Here is a 24,888-nt window from a genome sequence, read left to right as displayed (position 1 = left end):
AATTTTTTTTACTTTATTTAAAATGACATCCAAATTGTATGTTTATTAGCATTAATATTCTGCTTAAATTTAATAGTAGATTTAAACTGCTCAATCTCCATGGCGGAATGTTAGCGAATCGCTTTTTAATCCAGATGTCCCGGGTTCGAATCCCGGTGACAATTTTTACATAATAGAAAATTTTATTTCCATATACTACGCCCAAGCTAAACCTTATGTGACGATGTAATCAAGCCCAAAAAAAATATATATATATATTTGTATCATAATTTTTTTTTTTTTTTTTAATGAAAGAATAAATAGAGAGAATTTAAAAAAAAAATTATGACTTTAAAAAAGTAATAAACTATTTAAAAGATGTATAGTTTATTACAGTAACTTACAATAAATTATAAGCGTTTATAATGCCATAAAAATAATAATAAATTTTGTAAAAATAAGCAATAAATTTCATTATGTAATTTTATGAATTAGTAAAATGCATCTTCACTATTTTGTAACAACATTAAATTAACGTACATAAATTGCGGATTAGAATAATAACAATAGTACTTTTCAGTGCATAATTCATTTTAGAAAATGCAACGGAATTTATGTTATAATAAAAACATTCAATTTCTATAGAATTATACTAGCTGAATAAATAACAAACAGTTTCGTAATACTATATGCAGGTAGGAGCTGCTACAAACTTAAGTAACTTTTGTTATGTTAATAACATAGTTGTAGGCATTAAAATTCCTTAACAGATAAATGTGTCATATAAAAATATATATATTTGTTTTTAATTTCAAAATTCTAATTTCAAAATGCTTCAAAAATTAAAACGAATGTTTTACTTTAACAAATTTGTATTAAAAAAAAATTGCTAAATCGTCCCAAAAGATAAAAAAAAAAAATCTCTTACGGCAAGCCGGAAGGCGGAGGTAGATTTCACCGGTGCTAAGCAGGGGATAAAAACTATTTCCACCTTAAAGTTAAGAAAAACTTTAAATTTACTAAGCACGACAATGATTGCACGTGAAAAAATGTGTCACATATTTAGCATACGACAAGCCTCATCTTCTTACAACTCCAGCAAAATTTTGGTCATCTCTTGTCGTAAGGGTTGGTCATATTAAAAATTGTTTCAGACAAAAGTTTTATTTAATTTTTAGAGGACTAACGACCAATTTAAAGATATTAAATACTGAGCTTCCTACGGTAGGTATGATTTCTTTTGGCTTCGAAACCCCATCTTTTCCACCTCCTGGGCCAGTGGTTGGTGATATTAAAAAACTTAGATAAGTTTTAGGCCTTTCAAGTTTAATCACCTTCAAATTGATACATAAAATATAACCACCCAAAATCTCGGTCGAGTTTGTTAATGGGCTTAATCGGACCACGAGGGTGGAAATAGGACCTTTTAAGAGAAAAAAAAATCGCTATAACTTGTTATGTAAAATAGCGAATTCGTTTATAATTCCTAATATTGTATGGATAAGAGCCTAAAACTTATCAAAGTAAAGTTTTTATGATATCACCAACCATTGGCCCAAGGAGTGGTAAAAATGGGGTTTCGAAGACAAAAAAATTATTCCTCCCTTAGTAGGCACAGTATTAATTCAGCTTATAGTGGTCATTAGTCCTTTTAAACATTACCTAAAACTTTTGTCTGAAACAATTTTTGATATGACCAACCTTTACGGCAAGGGATGACCAAAACTTTGCTGCAATTGTAAAAAGATGGGCCTTGTCGTATGATTAACATATGAAACTTTTTTCAAATGCAACCACCGTCGTTAGAGTAAATTTGAAGTTTTTCTTAACTTTAAGGTAGAAATTTGTTTTATCCCTTCCATTGGTGAAATCTACAGCCGCCTTCCAACGGGCCGAAAGGGATTATTTTTTTTATATATTTAATCTAAAAAATTTATAAATACTTTCACTACAGGCACCACTCAGTTAGTCGATGATGTTTAATATCCTTGGAAATGCTTACGACAATGCTAATAATAAAGTAATATTATTGTTTGGTACTGGTAAAAACCTCCCAAAATCAATTACTATCAGCAATTTCATATTTTAATGTAATTTTAATTTTCATTTATTTCAATTTTGTTGAGTTAAAGTTCAATTTATTAAATTCTATCCAAAATGAGCAAAAGTGGATCCAAATTCTTACCCGTGTAAGAGTAAACTGATATCAATGATTGATCGATCAATGGATACTGTTAAGTTTTACTTATAGAAATTATAACTGGATTGATCTAATAGGTGGATATTTCATAGAAATTGTGATAATAACAGTATCCATATTCGCGAATTTGATTATTTAATTTTGCGCCGAAATATTCAATTACTTAGAACTATATTTTTTATTTGTGCGTTAACAGATAAATAAATTAAAAATAAATAACTGTCAGGTTGAACAAAGAAACATTGTTATACATAGAGACTATTCTCTGCCGGTACAGTTGGCAGTGGGATAACGTCATCGCTTTCTATGGTAAGGTCATTTGGTAGATTTATAACTCCTAGAATTTTTTTAAAATTTATTTATTTATGTAATTTCCTATCAAAGATTAAGTAATTAAAAAAAAGAGAGATCCATAATTATTTTTACAAGTAAATTTTAGCCTAAATTATAATCGTTCCCTATAGAATTATTTGTTGAAATTATACAAAAAGTTAAAAAAAAAAAAAAAAATACGTGCTATTTCATCAAAAACATTTCTAAAAAATTTAATTTTTATTAAATAAAATTCAGATCTACATCCCCACATTAAGTTTGTAGTACAATACACACTTATGGTCTTATGATGTCAGATATCTGTGTACACACCACTAATCTTTACATAACTAGATAGAGGATCCCGTGTATTGGAACTGGTAAAATTTGAAGCATAAACTAGCGCCACTAAATGAGTGGTAGAACTAAATAAAATGTGTTTTGAGTTTGTATTTTGAACAGTGATCTCTATATAAATATTCTACAACTATCCGTAAACTTCTGCTTGTGTTGCGAAAATGACCGTTCTTTTGGTTACCGAACTGTTTTTTATTCTTATAACCTCCGGAATATTACCGTTACGAATTGCTTCTGAAGATGAAATGAATTATTTTATTGCGTGTGTGAAAATGCCATGCCTGACCGGGATTCGAACCCGGTATCTCCAAATGAAAGGCCGAAACGCTACCACTCGCGCCAAGGAGACCGTCTCTTATTTGACTTGAATAAAATAAAACATCCCTACCATTACAATTATAGTCGCGCAAGCGTACAATGGTTTTATTTGTTTCCTAGCCACTCATTCTGCAGCGCTGGAGTATGCTTCAGTATTGAACACTTAATTGTATTTTACGCCATAAGGATCCTTTATCCAGCTATATAGAGATCAATGGTACACACATGACGTCTTATATTATCAACGCTTTATAAATATATTAAAAAGTTTTTATAAAACGTACAGACACCGCTGAATAAATAACGTCAAAAAGTTACAGAATAATTAGTCAAATCCTTTCCGTTTCTGAAGCACATATTATTACGTGATTATTAACTTAACCTCCGCTATTTTCTGATGTATATTAATTAATATTTAATTAAAAATACTATGTATATATATATATATTTTTTTTAAATAATATTTAATGTTTTAAAACTGCAAAATCCAATAATTGGATTTTTTGCAGTTATTACGCCAGCTAAAAAATTATTGCAATTTCTTACGTCAGCTACAGAATTTTGGATAATATTTTGGAAAATTTAATTGCCATATTTCTTAAAATAAATTATAATATAAATTCTATAAAATTCAAATCTTGCACTTCCCTTAGTCAATGCGAACTAAAATTCTGCGTAACAAAAAATTTATGAAACACGTAACTTCAATAATTTTTATTACTAATAACACTTCATGCATGTAAAATAATATATATTTAAAAAAATATATTTCCAATATTTCTCATTAAAACAACCATAAAAAATTCGGTGTTGACATAAAACTTTTTACTATAATAATATTGTGTTTTCTGTGTAAAGTTATTGTACTTTCATTCAGTGTAAGTTCATTCATTTCATCATAGATGGCAGCACAACACTCAAACCATAACCTACAACAAAAGGTTTGAAGAACGCATTGTATCCAAACACAACACTAAACGTTCAAAAATAAATTTAATTATTTATTAAAATAAAAATAATAATTTTAAAAACTAACTGTTACGTACATTTACGAACACGATTCCGTGGCAAATAAAATTTGTGATGAATTATATTAATAGCGATATTCCTTCAAAATACTTCAACATACATTTTTTTTTCTTTTTATATTTTAAATAAATATTTAAAAATTGTAAAAAAGATAATTATAAATACAACAAATGGAATTTCATCATTTCTAAGTTTTTAATAACTTAATTATAAACAACGACTGTCAAAAACAAAAGGAATTACAAAGCAAAATTATTATAGTAAGAAAAGTTGTTATCTTTCCTAAAAAAAAAAAAAAAAAAAAAAATTGAAAAATTAAAGGAAAAAAGGAATAATATTTTCCAAAATTCATTTTTAATCATTTTTTAATATCCGTTAAGAGGAATAATGTTTAAGACAGCCACCCTTCATTAAAAAATTTCATTTAATAATTAAACAAGAAATGCTTATTCAATTAATAATATATATAAATATAAAATTGACAGTTACCTTGCACATTAATCAGAAATGTCTGAAAAACCGTTCATTCTACGATTTTTAAACTGCATCAGCTTTTCAGTTAAATATTCTCCAACTTACTAGAAACAACCAGAAAGCAGATATTAGTCATTTTTAAATATTTTTCAATGATAATACTGTTGTAAGAAGTTATTAAAAAAAGTTTAAATTCTATTAATAATTATTTCATACTTAATACTAAATGTTGAAAAATGTACGTAATTAAAGTCTACAATCCCTAATTTTTTTTTTTGTATACCGTCAAAGATAAAACTGTTTTATCCTTGTTTTTTTTATTCCTTAATAAAAATATTTTTAAATTTTATCATCAATGTTTAAATAACGCTAATTATACGGCTTCTTTGTAAATAGGGTTAATAATGGTAATTTAATAATTAATACATTTGGAAAAAGATTTTTTTTTCACACTGTAAGTGTCGTGAAAATTAAAAAATAAATCAAAGTATTATTAATTTTAGTCATACAGATCGAAAAAGATTATTTTTTTATAAGAAATAAAAAATTAATTTAACTTTTACCTAAGTTAATTTTTACTTTTCTGGCATCGTAGTTCTAAAGTTTGCTGCAAGAAAGAAATCATGGTAATCAAAATTCTGTTTAGAGTTTATATAAATAAAATTTATTTTAATTATTTTTTTTATTTTATTAAATTTTATCGTATTTTTATTTCTATATTTAATACAATTTTTTTTTGAAAAAATTTCGTCACAGCTAAAAATGTTATTTATTTATTTAATAGTACTGAAGAATATTCTAATATCAAAAAAAATTATAACAGGAATAAATTCAGTACCTGGAAATAACCTATACCAAATTAAAAGGCAAAGTTCAAATTATACAGCGATAATGTTTCTATTACATGTTCATAAGTATAAAGGTATTTGAAATAATAAAGATATTTAAAGAAGATTCTATAAAGTACAGTCCATTTAAATAGTTTCTAAATATCATTTTAAATATCAAGTAATATTATTTTTAAGACATACGAAAATATTAAACTTTAAATTAAAGTATAGTTGAGAAATAAATAATTCTGAAATAGAATTCTTGAACCAAGGTTCTCCTCTCAATATGGAAAAATATTTGCGGAAATATTTAGTTAAATATTTTAACAGTAGGAGTTAATATTTAATATATCGTCCTCTTAATCCTTTCATCCTTGTATCCGTAAGATTATATAGTTAATTTTAACCTTAAGCCCTTTTGCCTTGAAAAAGTGTAATGCAATATAAATTACCTAAAAAAAAAGAAGATATTGGTGGTCAATTGTTAAACTTCTCACAATTAAAATAGAATTTAAAAAATGTTTTTGGTTATTTAATGATACTGATTCGGTTTTTTATAGGGGAGGGGAAACAAAAAGAAAAATTACAACCATACCGTCTTCGAGTTTAAGGTAAAAAAATCAGTGATACAGATTTAACAAACATATTGCGAAATCATCTACGTGAACTGGAAATATGAACAGAACTTATAATTCCAAAGCTATTTCTAACTTAACATAGAGTTTCTGTAACTTTTATTTCCTACATAGAATATTTGTTAATCCTGCAACAAAAATAAAAATTCTAAAGCTATCCTCAAGTTAACTACTGACTTTCAGGTTAGTTGATTTGATTCCCACCTAATATCTAACTCATTTATAATATATTGGTTGTTAAAATATGTCGTAATATTAAAAAATATATATATATTCATTCTATGTATGAAGTATTTGCTATAAACATTTAGGACCTAAAAAAAATATGATAGCTTTACATGACTTTTACTTTCCCGTCTAGCGCTATAGCTGTAGAAGGGAAAGTATTTTAATCGGTTCAATTTAGGCATATGCGGTTTTCAACGGATCTTGACGTTTTGACATCTACGGAACCCAGAAATTCAGTTGGAAATTTTCCGGATCTTCGTATATAAGTGTGTGTTTGGTGTCTCACACCTTATATCTTCAGAACTACTAGACCGATTTTGAGCAAACTTGGTCAGATTACATCTTAATATGAGGCATTGATGCCATTAAATTTTCAACTTAAAAGATCAAAGGGCGAGGCAAGTTCACCCTCAGAATCTCAAGATTTCGCCTAATTAACGTCTTATTTTTCTTAAGCACATCTGTTAAAAAATTTAAAAAAATAATATTTGCAAAAACAAATTTTTGAAATTTCGCACCCCAACCTCAAAAAATGTTTTAAACTAGTGACTAAGTATACTGCGTCAATAGTACCCGTGTCACAACAAGGAGCGCTGATGTAGCACTGACGTACAGCTGTACAAAAATATAATATTTAAATAAAGTTATAAATATTTTCAATTTAAGTTGTGTGGGTGTGTAAGACGCGTATCAGAAAATAGCCGCGTGACGGAAAATAATCCGATCGTCCAAGTTTCACTTCCAAATAAAGCAACGTTCCAAACATTTACTTTCAAAATTGTTTTCCTGAAACTTAAATTAATTTTTGATGTAAACAAATTATATTTCTGACTGAAGGCTCGTTTCGCCTGTGTTATTCGGCATTTTATATCGCTCCAACTTCGTCCATCTTTAGTAATTCTACTTCCCAAATAACAAAGTTCTTCTATCTCCATAATCTTTTCTCTTCCTATTTTTACATTCAGTAGTCCACCTTCATTATTTCTACTCGATTTCATTTAAACTTTCATTTCGTTCTTGTTTATTTTCATGCGATAGTTCTTGCGTAGGACTTCATCCATGCCGTTCATTGTTTCTTCTAAATCTTTCTTACTCTCAGCTAGAATTACTATATCATCAGAAAATATAAAGAATGAATAACACAAACGGGAATAACAAAGAAAAAAATAGTTGAGCAAAATTAAAGTAGCCGTATTATTACAACAAATAATATGCGTATACGAGCATGTAAGCAGCGTATATGCTAATAACTCATGTTAGCATACACATTTACATATATACATTCATATACACGTTCATATATACACATTCATATACATTTCCTCTTTTTTTATTGCACACTCATGCAATAGATAAACGAAAACAAACAAAATGGGATAATGAAGTCAAAAGAATATGGAGGAGATAAGAATGTAACCAAGAAAAGAAGTGTTAGGAAAAAGTAGAAGAAATTAAGTACACTGATAAAAAGCTGACAACAAAGTTGTAATACTTTCCTAGCATTGGTTATTTATTCTTATATAAGAAAAAAAGGAAAAGTTAACTAAGCCTTTTTAGGGAAAATTTTAAAAACAAAGTGGTAAGATAAGCATGCTTAATATGAAGTGGGCTTATATTTCTCAAACTTTTGTGAATTTCCTCAGTTAGTAAATACTGAAACATTTGCATTTATTCAAATAAGAGTATATCAATTTTTGTAGATTAAGTCATTGACTTTTAAAATACGTATTCGATTTCGTGGAAATGTGGAAAATAGCTGTAATTATATTTTTAATTAAGTTTATTTTTTAATATGAATTGAAAAAGGTAGAAATACCTACTCTTTGTTAGTAGATATATCTCCTTAGTAATAGGAGTAGGTAAAAATAACTACTTTTTTTTTTGTAAAAAGCTTTTAATGTATATCCTTAAATGAAGAATTTTTAAAAATCAACAAAATAAAGTTATATTTCTTAACATCCAAACAATTACAGGAAATTTGTTAACGCCCAAGATGATCGAAGTATCATCATGATAGCCTATTGTTCTGATACAACAATATCACAGATATCGTAAATTTATCCGTTAATCCAACTTTTTAATTTTTATTACAATAATGTATTTAAAGATTATCAATCACTTTAAAATTTTTTTTACTGGAATTTCAAGGCTGGTTCATTTAGCAAGATCAATTATTTCAAAAATGTGTATTAAAAAAATTAAATAATGATTAAAATAAAGAAAACATGGAATGAAGTCAGACTAAGAGGTTTTTCTAATAAAAATCTTATATTATAAAAAGCAACAGCTTCTACACAAAGAATATTTTTTTGTAATATCTTTTGTTCAACATTGTATACTTTACTGAAGAAAAAATTTACAAAATTTAGCTTTTTTTTTGAAAAAAGGAATCCTTTATTAAGAATTTAGTGAGAATGAAAAATAAAATACAAAAGATTAGCGATAAAGTAAAAAAAAGGATGATTTAGAAATGATAAATGATCGTTGAAAAAATTCAACTATGACTACAAGTATAAAAATTACCTTTTTATCATAAGAATGCAATAATAGCGAACAATGACAGGTTACTGGACTTAAAATTTAAAAAAAGAATGAAAAAGATACCAAAAACTAATGACATGATGATCCTGAATACATTAACCAAGGACAAAAGGATAAAAATAGAAAGTAAATTTGCAAAAATTAAGTAAAAAAAAAAGAACAGAGAAGATATATAAGTTGTAAGGTAAAACTTTTCTAAAACCTGTTTTTACATTTTTTTTTTTTTGTATAAACATCGACGAGCAAATAATTTTGTATTTTTTTTTTCTTAGAATTGTACAAGTTTTTTTTTTCATAAAGTTAACAGGAAATTTTAAAAATAGAAGTATAATTTTTTTATATCACATTACACTTTGCCTAAAAAATAATACATACATATTTCCATAACATTTGTACTTTTTACTAATCAGCTTCTATCTCTGCCAAGCTTTTTCTGAGGTGTTAAAAAATATATAAATAAATAAAAAGGGTCTAGTAAAGTTAAAAATTAAATATGGTCTGATTTGTTTCTCTATGCGTGCTTATTTTCCGTTAACCAGTGTTACTTACTTAATTATTAAAATTTTTCTAAAAAAAAAATTAATTTAACTCAATTTTATGTCGTTAAATATTTCTAAAAATATGGCCAAATAACTGTAAAATATTAATTGGAAGTCGAAGATCCTTGATAAGAGAATAGGATACCGTGTGGTTACGCGCGTCTCCAGAGATCGTATACTTACAATCTTGAAGTCCTAAACTGGACCCAGATTTCCAGTCTTCAAGATACCAATTTAACAACATGGCTAAGCAGTACAATGGGTACACTCTCATCTACACAGACGACTCTGTCTCGGCCGACGGATGTGGCTGTTCTATTGCACTCCCTGACACCGAGATATTATATAAATTTAATGCCTGTTCTGTGTTCTTTGACGAGGTCTATGGCTCCCCCTGAAAGTTATCGAAACCTGTAGCGATGACAGCATCCTAGTAATTACCGACTCTAGGAATGTACTAGAGAGCTTGAGCTGCAGACGTTCTGAATCCATCGTCCAGATTATTCATGATATTCGTTCAAGGATAAATAAGACCTTGGTACTGGTATGGGTTCCTGGCCGTTGTGTCATTCTCGGGAACGAACAACCGATGAGGTTGCCAAGAGAGCTGCAATAAATGGTATCCGAGTAAAATCGGCATGTGAGAGAGATTTCATGAGATCAGTCCGTGTAAAATTGCAGGCTCAGTGGAATAGGATCTGGCTGCTTAGTCCTCTCACGGCATTACATAATATCCGGGAGAATATGTTCGCGAAACCTCTTTCCTCGAGCAACAGAAGAGACCAAGTCATTTGATTCAGTGAGAGAATTTATTTTAATTTTTTTCGATAGTCCCGGCAAGAATTTCCCAGTCGGGGTGTCCCCGCTAGAGGCATTGGCATAAAGACCGAGTCCCGGCTCCCGGAGTGGGGACCAAGGGACGGCATAACCGCAAAATGAGATCCGACCGGCGGGCCGAGACGTGGAGGCCCGTTAGAGTAAACGATATTTCCCTGGGCTGTGTAATACTTAACTGCATGATCCGGCCTGGGGGAGAAGAAGAAGCAAAAGAGAAAAATTTTTTTTTTTGATTGAGGAGTCAAAGTAATCGAAGTTATTAGAAAATTATGAATTAAGAATATTTCTATACCTAAAAAATAGTATGCGGTTGAAGACGTTATGTACTTTTCTTCATAATTCTCATTTAGTTTTTAGAAGAAACAAAAATTAATAAAATTAAATTATTGTGTAGATTAACAGGAAAAATAATATGGAGTACAATCTTATACTCTTGATTTTTATTGTTTAGAAACGAGTTATACTGAACGGTATTACAATATATTTTGGTTACTAAGCTTATCAAAACCGACATTTTTTTTTTTTAATTTATATAAATAATTACCATTATTGAAGCTGCTAAGTGGAAAATCGTTAATAAAATTTTACAAGAAATTGAGACAAAAGTTTAATTATTATAGAATTGATAAGGCATTCGATTTTTAATGCGTTTTAACGATCGTAAAGTCGAGTTAGATTAAAAATAACTCCATAAAAAAATAGAATTTTCATTAGTATTTCTTAATCATTTATTGAGAAAGTTTTTTTTATATTAATTGAAATTACAATGAAAATAAATTCGAATTACTATATATATATTTTTAATAAAGAAAATTATTAAATAACAAACTCATCGGTAAAGATATACAACTACAATAAGTTAACCAAAAACGTGATTAAAAGCTACATAGATCGTGATTATTCATTTATAGTTAAGTTAGATAATATTATGAACTATCATGAAGTAACTTATTATATAAAAGGTTACGATTTTTACAACAAAAAAAACATGCTTATTTCTAAAGTTCTATTGGGTCAATTGTACGATTTTTATATTATTCAAAATATTTCCTTGAATATATTATTAAAGTGCAGTTACTTTACAAAAAAAAAACCAGGAAATCCTCATTCCTTAACCAGAATTTGAACATTTTTAAAATTAATTCCCCGACAAAGAAAAGTTGATAATTACTATGTAAAAAATATCTGTAAGGTTTACGGATAGTTAAAGGGATAGCATAAAAAGCATTTTGTGCGTCACTAAATCAAAACCCGGGGCTTTCTTCAGTCGCTTTCCCTGGTTGAATACATATATCGACAATCAACCACACACGGTTGATTAAATTTATTGTAGTGATTTCGTAATAACATAGACATTATTACTGTTATTGTGAACAAGTGTCAGATAATAGTTTCTTTTTGCAAAACTAACCTGTAACATTAATCACAGACCTTCTTAGGAAGTTTCTTAAATTGTTAATAACCGTTGCTTTTCTGTTTTACTTATAAAATTAAGTGGTTTTCCTAAATTTTATGCATCTAATTCTTCTCATGCCCATCAATTTTCATCGTTTCAGCGAAGGTTTGCATTCTAGCTAAACTGATTTGGCTGTCTAGTAATGGTGTTACCTCAGAAATCAAGTCTTTCAGTTTGTTTTACTTTTACTTTCATTATAGAAATATTATTTATTCTTAAAAAATAATACGCAAGGAGTCATTTTTTTAAAACCTGATATATTTTTTTAATATTTTATAATAATAAACAATTCTTTTCTGAACTACCTGACTAAAAATATCTCAATATTATTTGTTTTTAGTGAAAATTAAAATTATAAATGCTTTAATTTTTTTCCTATAAATTTATTTTAGCTTTAACATTTTCTAAATATATGAAACAATGATTTTGAGATCTTAACGTATGAAATCAGTACTTATTAAACAATTTTTTTCTTTAACGATATTACTTTCCAAAGAAAAAAAAGAATTTAAATTAAGGATTTGAATAAGGTAAATTACGCACCAATATAGAAAAAAATTAAAAATTTTATGTAAAGAAATCGTCTAAATCAATTATTAGATTGATTGTAAATAGGATGTATGCTAAGGCATAAGAAAAAAACCAACAACGATTTTTAAAACCCATAATAACAAGAAAAAATACCTGAAAAAAAAATTTTTTTAAAACAAACAGAATATAAAAGAAAGAAGAAACATGCGAAAGGAGATCCGATATCATTTCAGTGGAAGGATTATTATCCTGCAAATTCCACATTATGTATCTTACTGAAATAATTAAACAATAATTTTATAGAACTAGTAATTTTATTATTTTTTTTTTTTGTAAAACGGATTTTATTGGTACTTATTTCTTTATATCTCTTTTTTTAAGTTTTATTCGTCAACTGTTAACATAACAGTCCTTGTCAATTTTTAAGAAAGAAAAAAACCAACAATATTACCATAATATATAAAATCTTTACACATACAAAAAATTATGTAAATTTACTGTTTTAAATACTTAAAAAGTTTCTCTATTAATATTTATAGAATATGAATTATATTTATAAAGTTAAATCCAAATGAGGTAATAAATAATCATTCAAGTTTTAATAGACGTGTTTTCTAATCATCCTCGTTTGCAGACCGGGTGACCTTCAATACATCTTTATACTGTACTTTTGCAATTCACCGTATTGTAAGCGGTTGGGCAAAAGTAAACGGCATTATTATTATTAACATACCAGCTCTACTAGTATGAATCATTAGTGTAGGTTTTATTTATTCTTTACGTTAAAATTCATTTGGATTCTAAATATAATATTACAAAAAATAAATGATTAGAAATACATTTATTTAATTTAAAATTATGTTTATTTTTGTTTTTAATATTTTACGATCACCTAGATTATTTTTGTTATAAATTAATGTAAAAATGTTGTTTTCATCCAACTAAATTTTTTGATATATTTATCCAATCTTAAATAAATACCGTTTGATATTTAAATTCAAAACGGATGAAAAATCTTGTTTCAAAATAAATTAATAAATTACTATTTAAAAAGTAGATACATTTTCTCACAGTTGGATTTGATTTAATGAAAAAAAACATCGCTAAATAATTTTAACCTAATTAAAGATTTTGTTTAAATTATAAATATATATATATATATGTATTTGTTTATAATTGTTGAAATTATTTTAGGTATATAATAACTGAATGCTTATCATAACCATAGATTTGACTGTTTTTCAAAAATATTTAGCGCTGTTTACCTATTGATATTCCCAAGTTCAAATCAAATTATCATTCAACATACCCATTTGAAAAATACAAGAATACTCTCCTTACTTAAAATGAGGTTTGACGCCGAAATAAAAAAATAAAAAAACTGTTATCTGTGGAGAGGACAGACATAGTTTGGGGGACGGACTTAAATTACGCGTACAAACAAACTCTTCCACGATGGTATTACCCAATTTCAGCAACGAATCAGCAATTTCACCGACAAAATCAAATATAGTGGCTGGCCTGTAGATACAAAGCAAATACAATCATCCAAAAAGGCAGGTTAAAAGTCAAACGTAACGATTGCTCTTCCAGAGTTGAATCCGTTTTGGGTTTAAAAGTCTCACTTTCCTGCCTCGCCAATGCAATAACACCCAGAAGTTATTTTCAGAAGTTCAAACCTCAATCAATATAGCGGCATTCATTGAATTTATCTCTACATAACTGGGAATTAAGGCTCAACCATGGTATCAAAAACTTTGTTTAATTTACGTAACTGGATCAACATCCCATCGTACAGTCGTGCCGTGTGGTTCAAAATTTATTACTTACTTAGGTTCAGGGTTGATCTAGAAATGGCAGCTCATCCGTTGGTGAATTTTTATATTGATAAATAGATAATGTACATTCTAATTGATTAGCTAATTAATTAATTTAAAATATACATTCATTCTCATTGTACATTTTTATTTTTCTGTCTAGCCTCCGGAACCACCGTAAGGTATTATTTCAGAGGACGATTTGTATGAATGTAAATGAAATGTAGTCTTGTACAGTCTCAGATTGAACATTCCTGAGATGTGTGGTTAATTGAAACCCAACTACCAAAGAACACCGGTATTCATGATCTAGTATTCTAATCCGTATAAAAGTTCTACCTGATAATGTTCTACTAACACGTACTTCATTGCAATTTTATCATATAATACAACCAAAAAATTTAAAAAGAAATATAAAAAATTGAAGATGTGGATTTAATTAAATATACATTTTTTAAATCAGATTTAATTTTGATATTTAATTTGCTATAAATTATATTTATTTATTCTTTTTAATGTATGTATTACATTACGTAGCGAGCTGTATCTTTATCAAAGTTTTTTAAAGTTTAATAATTTTTTCAAATAACACTAAAAAATTCAAGCTTGATCTTTTTTTACTTCACAACCACTTTCTTTAACCTATGCAATTTAATTTAATTTCTTAAGATTTTTTTCGAGGAATTGAGGAAAAATATTCTTTTCAACATTCGTTTCATATAATCACTTTATATAAATGGTGTACTAATCGATTTTTAAGGATCGTTCTTACTAATCGCGTTAAAGGTAATTCTACGTATATTTTATTTAATTGGACTAATTGTTTACTTTGTCTATTAATTATTTTTACAGGTATATACGTGATATATATATTTTTTTTATAAAATTAGATGCAGAATTCTATCTGTTTATAATATATTTTATTCTGTTTTATCTTGTCACTTTCGGAGTAAATAATTTTAGTGCTGACATAATTGCAGAAAATTTTTTTAGTTTAAATATAATGGAAAATGTTTAGTAGTTTCCGATCGTGCATAGTTTTTCATTATCCTACAACTCATAAAATTCTCAAGACTGAAATTTAAACCACAGAATTTTCACAGAGTATGTAATAATACATTTTTAAATGAAAGAATATTGATTTATTTTCATGCATAGCATTAAATTTTCTTAATATAAATTACCCTTAATTTTTTTAATTTTTTTTTTTTCAGTTACGAGACAGGAAATGGTATCGTCGGCGAGGAATCAGGTTATTTGAAAAATCCTGGAAGTGAGAACGCCGCTCAAGTTGCTCAAGGTCAAGTAGTATACACATCTCCTGAGGGTATTACAATTCGTTTAATATACACTGCCGATGAAGGTGGATTCCAACCTCAGGGAGACCATCTTCCCACACCACCGCCCATCCCACCAGAGATCGCAAGAGCCTTGGAATATCTGGCCACCTTACCGTCCACTGCAGCACCACCTGTCTCACCTGGCAGAAGATTTTAATTAATTAATCCCTCTTTAATATTATGAATAATAAAACAACAAAAAAAGCGATATAATGATCGTTGATTTAATTAATTTTTTTTTTTAAATCTATTTTTCTAAAAAAAAAAAACAAAATTTCCAGATTTCCATTATTTTAAATAAAATACATATAAACATCAATTCTGACTGTTTTAATATACGCGTATAATTTAATGCTATTAAATTATACTTATTTTTGTTAAAACGAATAAAATTTTAACAAAATTGATTGGTCAAAAATGATATGATATTGTTAAAAAAGTTTGAAAAAATATTTATATATATTTTTCTTTATATTACAATATATGTAAACTTTGTTAAAATATTAAAAATATAATTATTATTTTATGTATTTTAAAATACACGTTTTTTTATGAATTATTTTATATAAAATAAATATTTAAAAAAGTTTATTTGTGTACATTTACTCCCTTATTATTAATGAGTGAATATATATTGATGAAATATATTATTATATTTTAAGTAAAATGTTTTAGAATTTACTAGTTGTTCCTGAATACATTTTTATTATTATTTTTTTTATTTGTATTCGCATCAAGAATTAAAGTCATTAACGACTTATCACTGTAATATAACTGTACCGGTAAACGTGAAATCTTGAACAAACTCAGGTCGACAATTCCTGAGACCTGTAATTAATTGAAACCCAACCACCAAAGAACACCGGTGGTAGGAGGTTGTTTTAAAAACACCAGTGCAATATGTTTAAGTAACACAAAAATAACGCTGATGTTAACCTGATATAAGTACGAGTAATTCCCCAAATCGGGATTATTATACCGCATAATAACAAGCATCTCATGTCAGGCTTGTTAAAGAAAAACAGGAATTAAGTGATTTCCCGTTGCTTCCAAAACTGAACTAAATATACGGTCATAAATGATTAAACTAAGCCCACCGAAATCCAAATAACATTTTTTCACGTGAATACGACCTTCTCCTTTTACACCATAAAGACTGTAATGGATGCAATTACTATCAGAGAAAGTAACTCAAATTAGTGTATCTTGTACTTCAGGAATTTTATACGCGTTATAACCGTGAAAAAACTAGAAAGAAATTGTATACATCCCTTTTTGTTCTGAAGCAATGTTTTATGTAAACTTCTTCCAACTCTGTAGATGAATATTTAAGATAACATTACAATACTGTTTTTAAATACATTGTTTTCATATAAATATAAATTTTAAGTAATAGTGAAACTTATGCAAATAACCTAACTTAAATACTCGATATTTTAACTCAGATTTATTTATAAATAATTTTTTTTTGTAAATGTGATCGTCATAACATTGATAAAAATGTCATTAATATTATGAATAAATGAAAAAAACTCTATGTAAAAATCGTCCATCCGTTCATTTGAACTGTTTTCTGATTTCTTAACAAACTAAATTCAATTAATGGGGATTACGTACCGATAAAAGACCAAATTGGGATAACTACAAAAAAATGAAATAGCTTACAAAATTCACAAATAAAATTTATTTATTAATATTTTAATTATAATTTTCCTCTGACCATTAAAAAAACTAATTATTAAATTAAATTCTCTTAAAAAACTCTCGATTCTTGAAGATCAACGTTTTTTGATTAATCAGTAAATATCATTTAACACGATTCAAACGTTCGAATCAAATTTTCTGAAGTTGTTAAATGATGCTATATTATATCTCAAAAACAACAACTCTAAATATACTAACTTCTATTTAAGATTTATTAACAGATAATGAAAACACTTTATTAATAACAAATTTTTGATGCAAAAATTTGGATACAAATATAACTATGACTTAAATTATGGTGAAACAAAGATTATTTACAGTGAATCTCATTTGTTATATACTTAATTATTCTTATTTTTAAAGATATTTTTAACTTTATTTTATCCTATTTCCATAATAAATATACATTTATTTGAAATGAATACTGAAAACTTAGCAATGGTTATCCTCTTGTAAACATTTCATACTTAATTTTTTACCGTAATGTTATTGTTATCTTTGATTACATAATTTGTGATACAGATGAAAATAAAAAAAAAAAAAATAGGTAAACTAAAATATATTTTAGGGGTTTTAATTGAGTAAAGTGTATATGTTTCCGTAATTTTCTCTCTTCCTTTTTTTTAAAAAATAAAAATCTCTAACGTTAGCTTATTAATTAGTTTACACTTTTTTAAATTAAAAAAAAAAAAAAAAAAACTAATGGAAATCCGTTCATAATTCAATATGTGTATGGATGAATGAATGTGAGAGAATATTAGGATAAATGGGAAGAAGAATAAAAACATCTCCCCCTTTTTTTTTTCAAAATAGCGGGAAAACACACGATTTGAATGAAATTTTTAATTTAACACTACAATCTAAATCGAAACATAGATTATTTAATAATTTATTACCTAGTTTCAATATTAATTACCCATTTATTATTCTTGTTCTAGTTTGTGTCTGTAGTTTCTTTATATTGGTATTTATTATTTATAATCGTGTAGTTATATTTAAGTTGCTTAATGACTGCAATTGTTGATGCGACTATAAATAGAAGTTTAAAAAAAAATAGATTAGATTTTCCCCGAAAATAATTTGTAAATTACAATTATAAGAAATTTTCATCAAATAAAGTTATGTAATGCAATTTTTTTGACTCGATCGGGGTTATAAATCATATGATCAATCAGTACCAAAGTTTATGAAAAGCTAAATTAAACAAAAAGTAAATAAAGAAAAGTTAAAAATAAAATTGTAAACTTCTGTGGTGAATTAACTTTTTTGTGTATTTAACAATGAATATAATTCTGGTTAATTTTATCCAATAGTGCAGCAATCCTGTTAAATAAAATTTATTTTTAAACAAAATCAAAATAAAAATAAAATTGGTGTTTATGTAAATACGAGTATAGTGAAATGGAAAACAAAATTACTTTTAAAAAAAATTACATATTTTAATATGATATTCCGGACCACTTTGTACTGTAATAAATAATGGAATTTATAAATAATTATGGGCTTATTTTTAATATAGTATAAAAATAAAAAGGAAAGTGTTTTCCATTAATAGCTAAACACATTAAAATATATAAATTACAGAATAATAAATACGGTTGATTTTAAACCAGTAGTTCAGTGAGTCTGTCCTTCGATTTAATTGGACTGGTTTTATTTTTTGAAACGTGTTTTTTTAAACCGGTTTTTATATATTTAATGTTTTGAAGATGAGTTTTGAAAATGAATACATTGATGGTGACCAACAAATAACCAGTTCTTGTTTTTTTCCTCTCGTAATGATAACATTCAAAAGACATAATCATCCTCGTAAAGTTGTATCATTTATTTTCTAGCAAAACAGATATCAGTTACAACTTAAAAAAAATTTTACTGATTTTTTCTAATAACTTTTATTAAAAAAGGTTTTTTTTTATTTATATACCTGTACGAGTATTACCTATCTTTGGTAGAATATTAAAAATTTATTAAAATATAAATCTTATTTACCGTAGTTAATTTACATAATATTAAGTAAATTAGTATGACAAAAATGTATATTATATTACATCGTTTATTTTTAATATTTGACTATACATTGTCTAGTGAAAAAATACAATATAGTTTGAATTAATGTAGTTTTGCGAAAAAGTTCGTTTTACAAAAATAATATTATAGAGCAGACTTAAGCGTCTTATTTTCCACACACACATATATATATATATATATATATATATCTTATTTAAATTACAATAAGCATCTGTTATTAAAAAAAAAATAATGCTTTGTTTGTAATATGAAATTTCCATTGATTCATTAAAAAAAAAATGTTTTTTTTTTTAATCTTATAAAGTGACTTTTTTTATCTTTATATGATAATATTGTTACATCATACCTGGAGTTGTGGCAGAAATTTTTTTAAAGGATTTCTATATCAAAAATTATGGACAAGACGACCTGAAATCTGAGTTAGCACAGAAAAAATGTCAATCTTTACGGATATTAATAATATATATTCGGGTTTTTTTTTTAATATAAATTATGAATTTTATAAAGCACAAAACTTTTTATTAGTCATTTAATATACGTAAATTAAAATCACAAACTTTCTCTTTATTTATTAAATTAAACTATTTAAAAATATCAATATAATCTACATTAAATTCAGCTTCCTTTGTGGTAACAAAAATATTTTTACTACATAAAATGCTAATAAAGACTCTTAAAGTTTCTGTTGAAATTCTTAATAAAATAATCTAAAATAAATAACAAAATTAGTTTGTTAATAAGACTTTTTTTTTTAATTTACAAAATTTCAACAGATTAAATTTAGATAATTTATCTCAATACTCAATGTATAGAGAATAAATACTTTAATATTTTCTTAAGTATGAATAGACACCTTCATAAAATTCTAAAGAGTAGTAATAAACATTAAAAAATCAAGATTTTTAGGGCAAAGTTACTAAGAATAAAACGTTTTCCAACACGGACAATTTTCTATACGACAAAATTAATGTAGCATAGTTCGCCAATCTGATAAAAACATCTGATTTAGTGAATTGCTGACAATCTCTCAAAAATTTGTAAACTAGACATAAATGTTAAAAATTAAAAACACGACTGCCAAAATAAAATAATTGCTCTTTAATATAGGATAATTAAAGAGCGTGCGGGTGACAATTTTTAATTTTTTATGTAGTGCCGGCCTCCGTGGCGCGGTACGGTAGAGTCTCGGCCTTTCATCCGGAGGTCCCGAGTTCGAATCACGGTCAGACATGGCATTTTCACATACGCTAAGGATTCCAAGATTAGAAGTCATACATCTAAATCGGTTCAGACATTCATCTGCTACGGTGGAACAAACATTCATACATACAACCTAAATGCATTACACTGCTTTTTGGGTTGGCGAGTAAGACAACTTCACATGTATGAGGTACGAGGTTTCCGAATCGCTCAGAACCAAGCATTGAGAGACAAATTTTTAAAAAGCGACTCATTAATCTGATAGATTTTTCTAATTATTTAAATTCATTTAAACATATGTATATATAGCCTATGACACTCTCGGTAACTTAAGGATTCCAACTCGGGATTATAAATCTAAATCGGTTCAGCCGTTGAGCTGCTACGATAGAACATATATGCATAATATATACACCCGAAATACATTACACTCCTTTTTGGGCAGCCGTGAAATTAAAATGTATTTTATTATATATATATATATATATATATATATATATATATATATATATATATATATATGCTTATATGCTTATTTATACTTACATTTCAATATTATTCATTAGGGTTTTTATCAGTGAAACAATACAACCATAATTTACTTAAATCATTTGAAATATAATCTAACCCAAATTAAAAAGCTGGTGCAGATTAGTAATTAGGTAGGTTTGGCAACTTGAAAAATGGCTTATAAAACGGAAAAAAATCACTGGATGAAAATCAATAAAATCTTCCAAAGATAGAGAAAAAGAGATTTTTTATTGTCTAGTAATTATAAAATTATATTTATGCATTTCATATGAGTTTAAATTCGAGCTAAGAATCAATCAAAACCAAAAACAAATTCGATTTTTTTATAATTTAATAATAAAAACCCCTATTAAGCGAATTTTTATAGTTCAAACTCATCGCTAAAGATATAACTAGTGAAAATAATACTAGTTATTTAACTACAGTCTGAATAAGATATAATAACCAATGATTATATTTGTATAATGCTTTTTATAACTTAAATAAATACATATTGCGTCATCAATTACCGTAGGTAGATATGACGTCATCCAAACATAAATATAAAAGTTCAAGTGAAAAAACGATTTTCTTATTTTATAACTTGGGTTTGCCAGCACAAATTAAAGATGCAGCCTATAATAATGTGATTATCTATCCATGAGTGATTGCATATTACAAAATATTCTTGTTTATTTCGTAATGCTATTTCTTCAGACAAAATACAGTATACTCATCTTAACAGATTTATTTAAAATAACAAAGAAAAATAACATTAGTTGTTGAATAGAATATAATACAAAACGTTTATTAATAATTTAATTAATTATCCTAATAACAACTAAATTTTAATTACAATCAAATTAAAGTTATTCTTAATTTAATGTAAAATGATTGATTAATATCCCTTTAGTTAAAAAAATCTAAGTAAAACAGAAGAATTTCAATATGATTATTGGAAAACGCAATACAACTGTTAACACGAATTATTTCTCAAGTTCGACTGATGCTGGTGACCTAACATTAAATTTTAATTGTAACTAAGTTGTGGCCTAAAAAATACCAGTTAATACGAAAAAACTACGTTAAGAATAATTTGTTACTGTTTTTAAATAAATAAATCGATATGTATACTCCAATAATTACCGATCAAAAAGAACGGATTTTTTCATCGGATGCTAAAGTATACTGTTTTACATGCTGCGTAACTGTTATAAAACTACTGTGTTATTTATCACATTTTTTCCTTTTTCCTGTTTAGCCGGGAATTACCGTTCAGATATTATATCGTTATGATATGTATGAGTGTAGATGAAGTGTAGTCTTGTACAGTCTCAGTTCGACCATTCCTGAGATGTCTGGTTGATTGAAACCCAACCACCAAAGAACACCGGTATCCACGATCTAGTATTCGAATCCGTATAAAAATAACTGACTTTACTAGGACTTGAACGCTGGAACTCTCGACTTCCAAATCAGCTGATGTGGGAAGACGCATTCACCACTAGACCAAACCAGTGGGTTTAATGATTTTTTTTTTTTTTTTAGATTTCATCAAATATAAAAGCCCTTTTCTACACGCTAATTAAAATAAACCATTACTTTTCCCTTAATTCATTCATCCACAAATAATCTCAGTTTCTTATCTAAAAAAAAAAAAAAAAAAAAAAAAAAAAAAATACTCACTAATACTATACAATTGGTAGATTTACAACATATTAAAAAAAGAGAAAGAAAAAAGCAATTCTTTTTTCTTTACTCGTCTCATAGTACTGCTGAGGAGAGATAAATAGATGTCGTAGATTATCTTTGTGTACCCAATCCTCAGGCAAGTTAGGATGATTTGTTTTCTTCTGTTGTTTGGAATAAAAGGTTTCTCAAAAACGTTCTTCCAGATGCCGTGTAAGACCGTGGGAAGACTCAGTAGCCTGAACTTATTCCACTAAGTATGTAGTTTTAATAATACGGCCTTGACAATATTATTTATATATGGGAAATGAAAGCACTTGAAAGAATTGCGATGTTTTTCAGCAATTAAATAGTAAATCATTTTATTATTTCCTGATGTATAAAATGATAAACGCCCGATTACGTACACAGATTTTCTATGTTAAACCAATTGTAAAAATTTAATTTTTCCTTCCCAAACGTTATGGTAAATTAAATAAATAAAGAAGATTAAAAAAAACATATTTTTCAATATTTACAACTTGTGTAAAAGTTCTGAAAAATTAATGGTTTGTTTTAAGATATATTTAGCAACTTATAACAAAAGATTCTATTGATATTTTCAATTTTTAAGCCTCTTCTTACTTTGAGGTCCTAATCGTGAAGTTAGAATTATTAAAGGGCTATTATACTATATCTTAACAACTCTAATATATCTCGAAAGTAAATGGTGGCGGTACATTGATTAGCCTACCTTGGGACCGAACCTGCTTTGATATGAACAAATCCCCAAGCAAAATTCAGGAGGTATTACTCATTTCTACACTTTTTCTGACACCTTTGTCTAAACAATCTTGCCAACATCGTGGACACTGTGTGCTACGATCGTTCGGTCTGCAACATAGTTCCAATGATGTTCTCTGGTGTAATCACGCCGAATTCCCTGGCATGCTTCCCTACGCTGCAGGAACAGATCGCAATCGAACATCGCGCGCGCGTGTGTGTGAGTGAATGCGGGAGAAGGACACTGCACACACGGTGTCCTCCTTCCCAAAATAATAATCACTCTCCGTGGACAGCCTCAGCGTCAATCTCATATCGTAAACATACGTGACCGGTAAGGAACTAGGTCAACTTGTACTTCAAATCCCCGTGTTTGCGGTACAGTTACCTTTAAAGGTCAGGGGTTCAGTCTGTAGGTCCACTTGCCGTTCGTCGATTGATTCTATTTCTCTGCAACCTGCGGACAAGCGATGTTTCCGCATCCACCTTACTTCCCAGTACTGGGAAGTAAGGTGGATGCGGTTGGTCTCTTCTACAAAACGAGAAGATCCAAAGCTGCAAGTCTGGCCACTACTTCGGCGGTATCGTTCGAAATGGTCTTGTACATTCAAGGTACATTTAAATTCTCACATTTTGAAAAATTGAGAGAAAATAAAAAAAATTGTTTAAATTTGTACAAACTGAACGGTTATTCTACGACGCATCGATTTGCCAAAAACTTGATTGCTTTATAATTGTAAGTTAAATGAAAATATAGAAATTTTACATTCTCTGCTTACATCATCTGAATGGATAATTTTGTTATAAGAAGTTAAAATTTTATGATAAAATTAAAAAAATTAAAATAGATTTTTTAAACTTTAGATTAGCTTATCGTATTTGAAACATAATGTAAGTTTTTGAAGACGTTCACACATGTTTTCCACACTGGTAGAATATCTTTTATGAAGCGTTTTGGATAGCGAACTTTGCCCGATCCATGGTCTGGCAAAAAACACAATACCGAAGTTATAAATATTAAAATTTAAAAATAAAGTTTTTTACATTGGGTAAATTTTAACGAATACTATTTAAATGTTGGAATGACATTGTTTTTTCATTACTGTGTAATAATGAAAAAAATCTGATCTGGAAACCACAAGACTTCCTTTACGCCTATCTAATTACATATATATTTTTTATTACATATTTATTTTTTTTTTGGTATTATAGAAGATCTAAGAAAAAATATTATAAGATTAATTATTAAGATCCAAATATTTTGTTATTTAAAATTTTATTTAACTATAATTCTGGAACCAATGAAAGTAAATACCACTTATGACATATTGTTGAAAAGTTCTCGATGAGGAACTGCAGTTAAGAAAAAATCCAAAATCCAATTTTTGGGGGATTTTTTTGACACTTTTGGTCCAGTTGATTGCAATCAAAAGAGGAGGTGCACAACTAGATGTTACAATAGTCCTAAAACCAAAATTTCAATATTCTACGACTAATCGTTTCTGAGTTATGCGAGATAAATACGTACATACAGACGTCACGCCGAAACTACTCAAAGTGGATTCGGGAATG

The 24,888-nt window shown here is 27.4% G+C and overlaps 1 protein-coding gene across 1 annotated transcript in view; it reads left to right on the top strand.

Annotated features, from left to right (window-relative positions):
• The window catches only part of LOC142331056 (endocuticle structural glycoprotein SgAbd-4-like), a 33,313-nt gene extending 17,486 nt beyond the window's left edge, over positions 1-15,827 (top strand). The window contains exon 3 of the mRNA XM_075376695.1: positions 15,298-15,827. Within this exon, the coding sequence (XP_075232810.1) occupies positions 15,298-15,580 (283 nt within the window). The 3' untranslated portion in view covers positions 15,581-15,827. The remainder of the gene's footprint in view (positions 1-15,297) is intronic.
• The last annotated feature ends 9,061 nt before the right edge of the window (positions 15,828-24,888 follow it).

Source organism: Lycorma delicatula, chromosome 10 (assembly GCF_047948215.1).
Source record: "Lycorma delicatula isolate Av1 chromosome 10, ASM4794821v1, whole genome shotgun sequence".
NCBI classification, from domain to species: Eukaryota; Metazoa; Arthropoda; class Insecta; order Hemiptera; family Fulgoridae; genus Lycorma; species Lycorma delicatula.
Note: the sequence above shows the minus strand (reverse complement) of the source record. Positions and strands in the feature narration are given on the sequence as shown.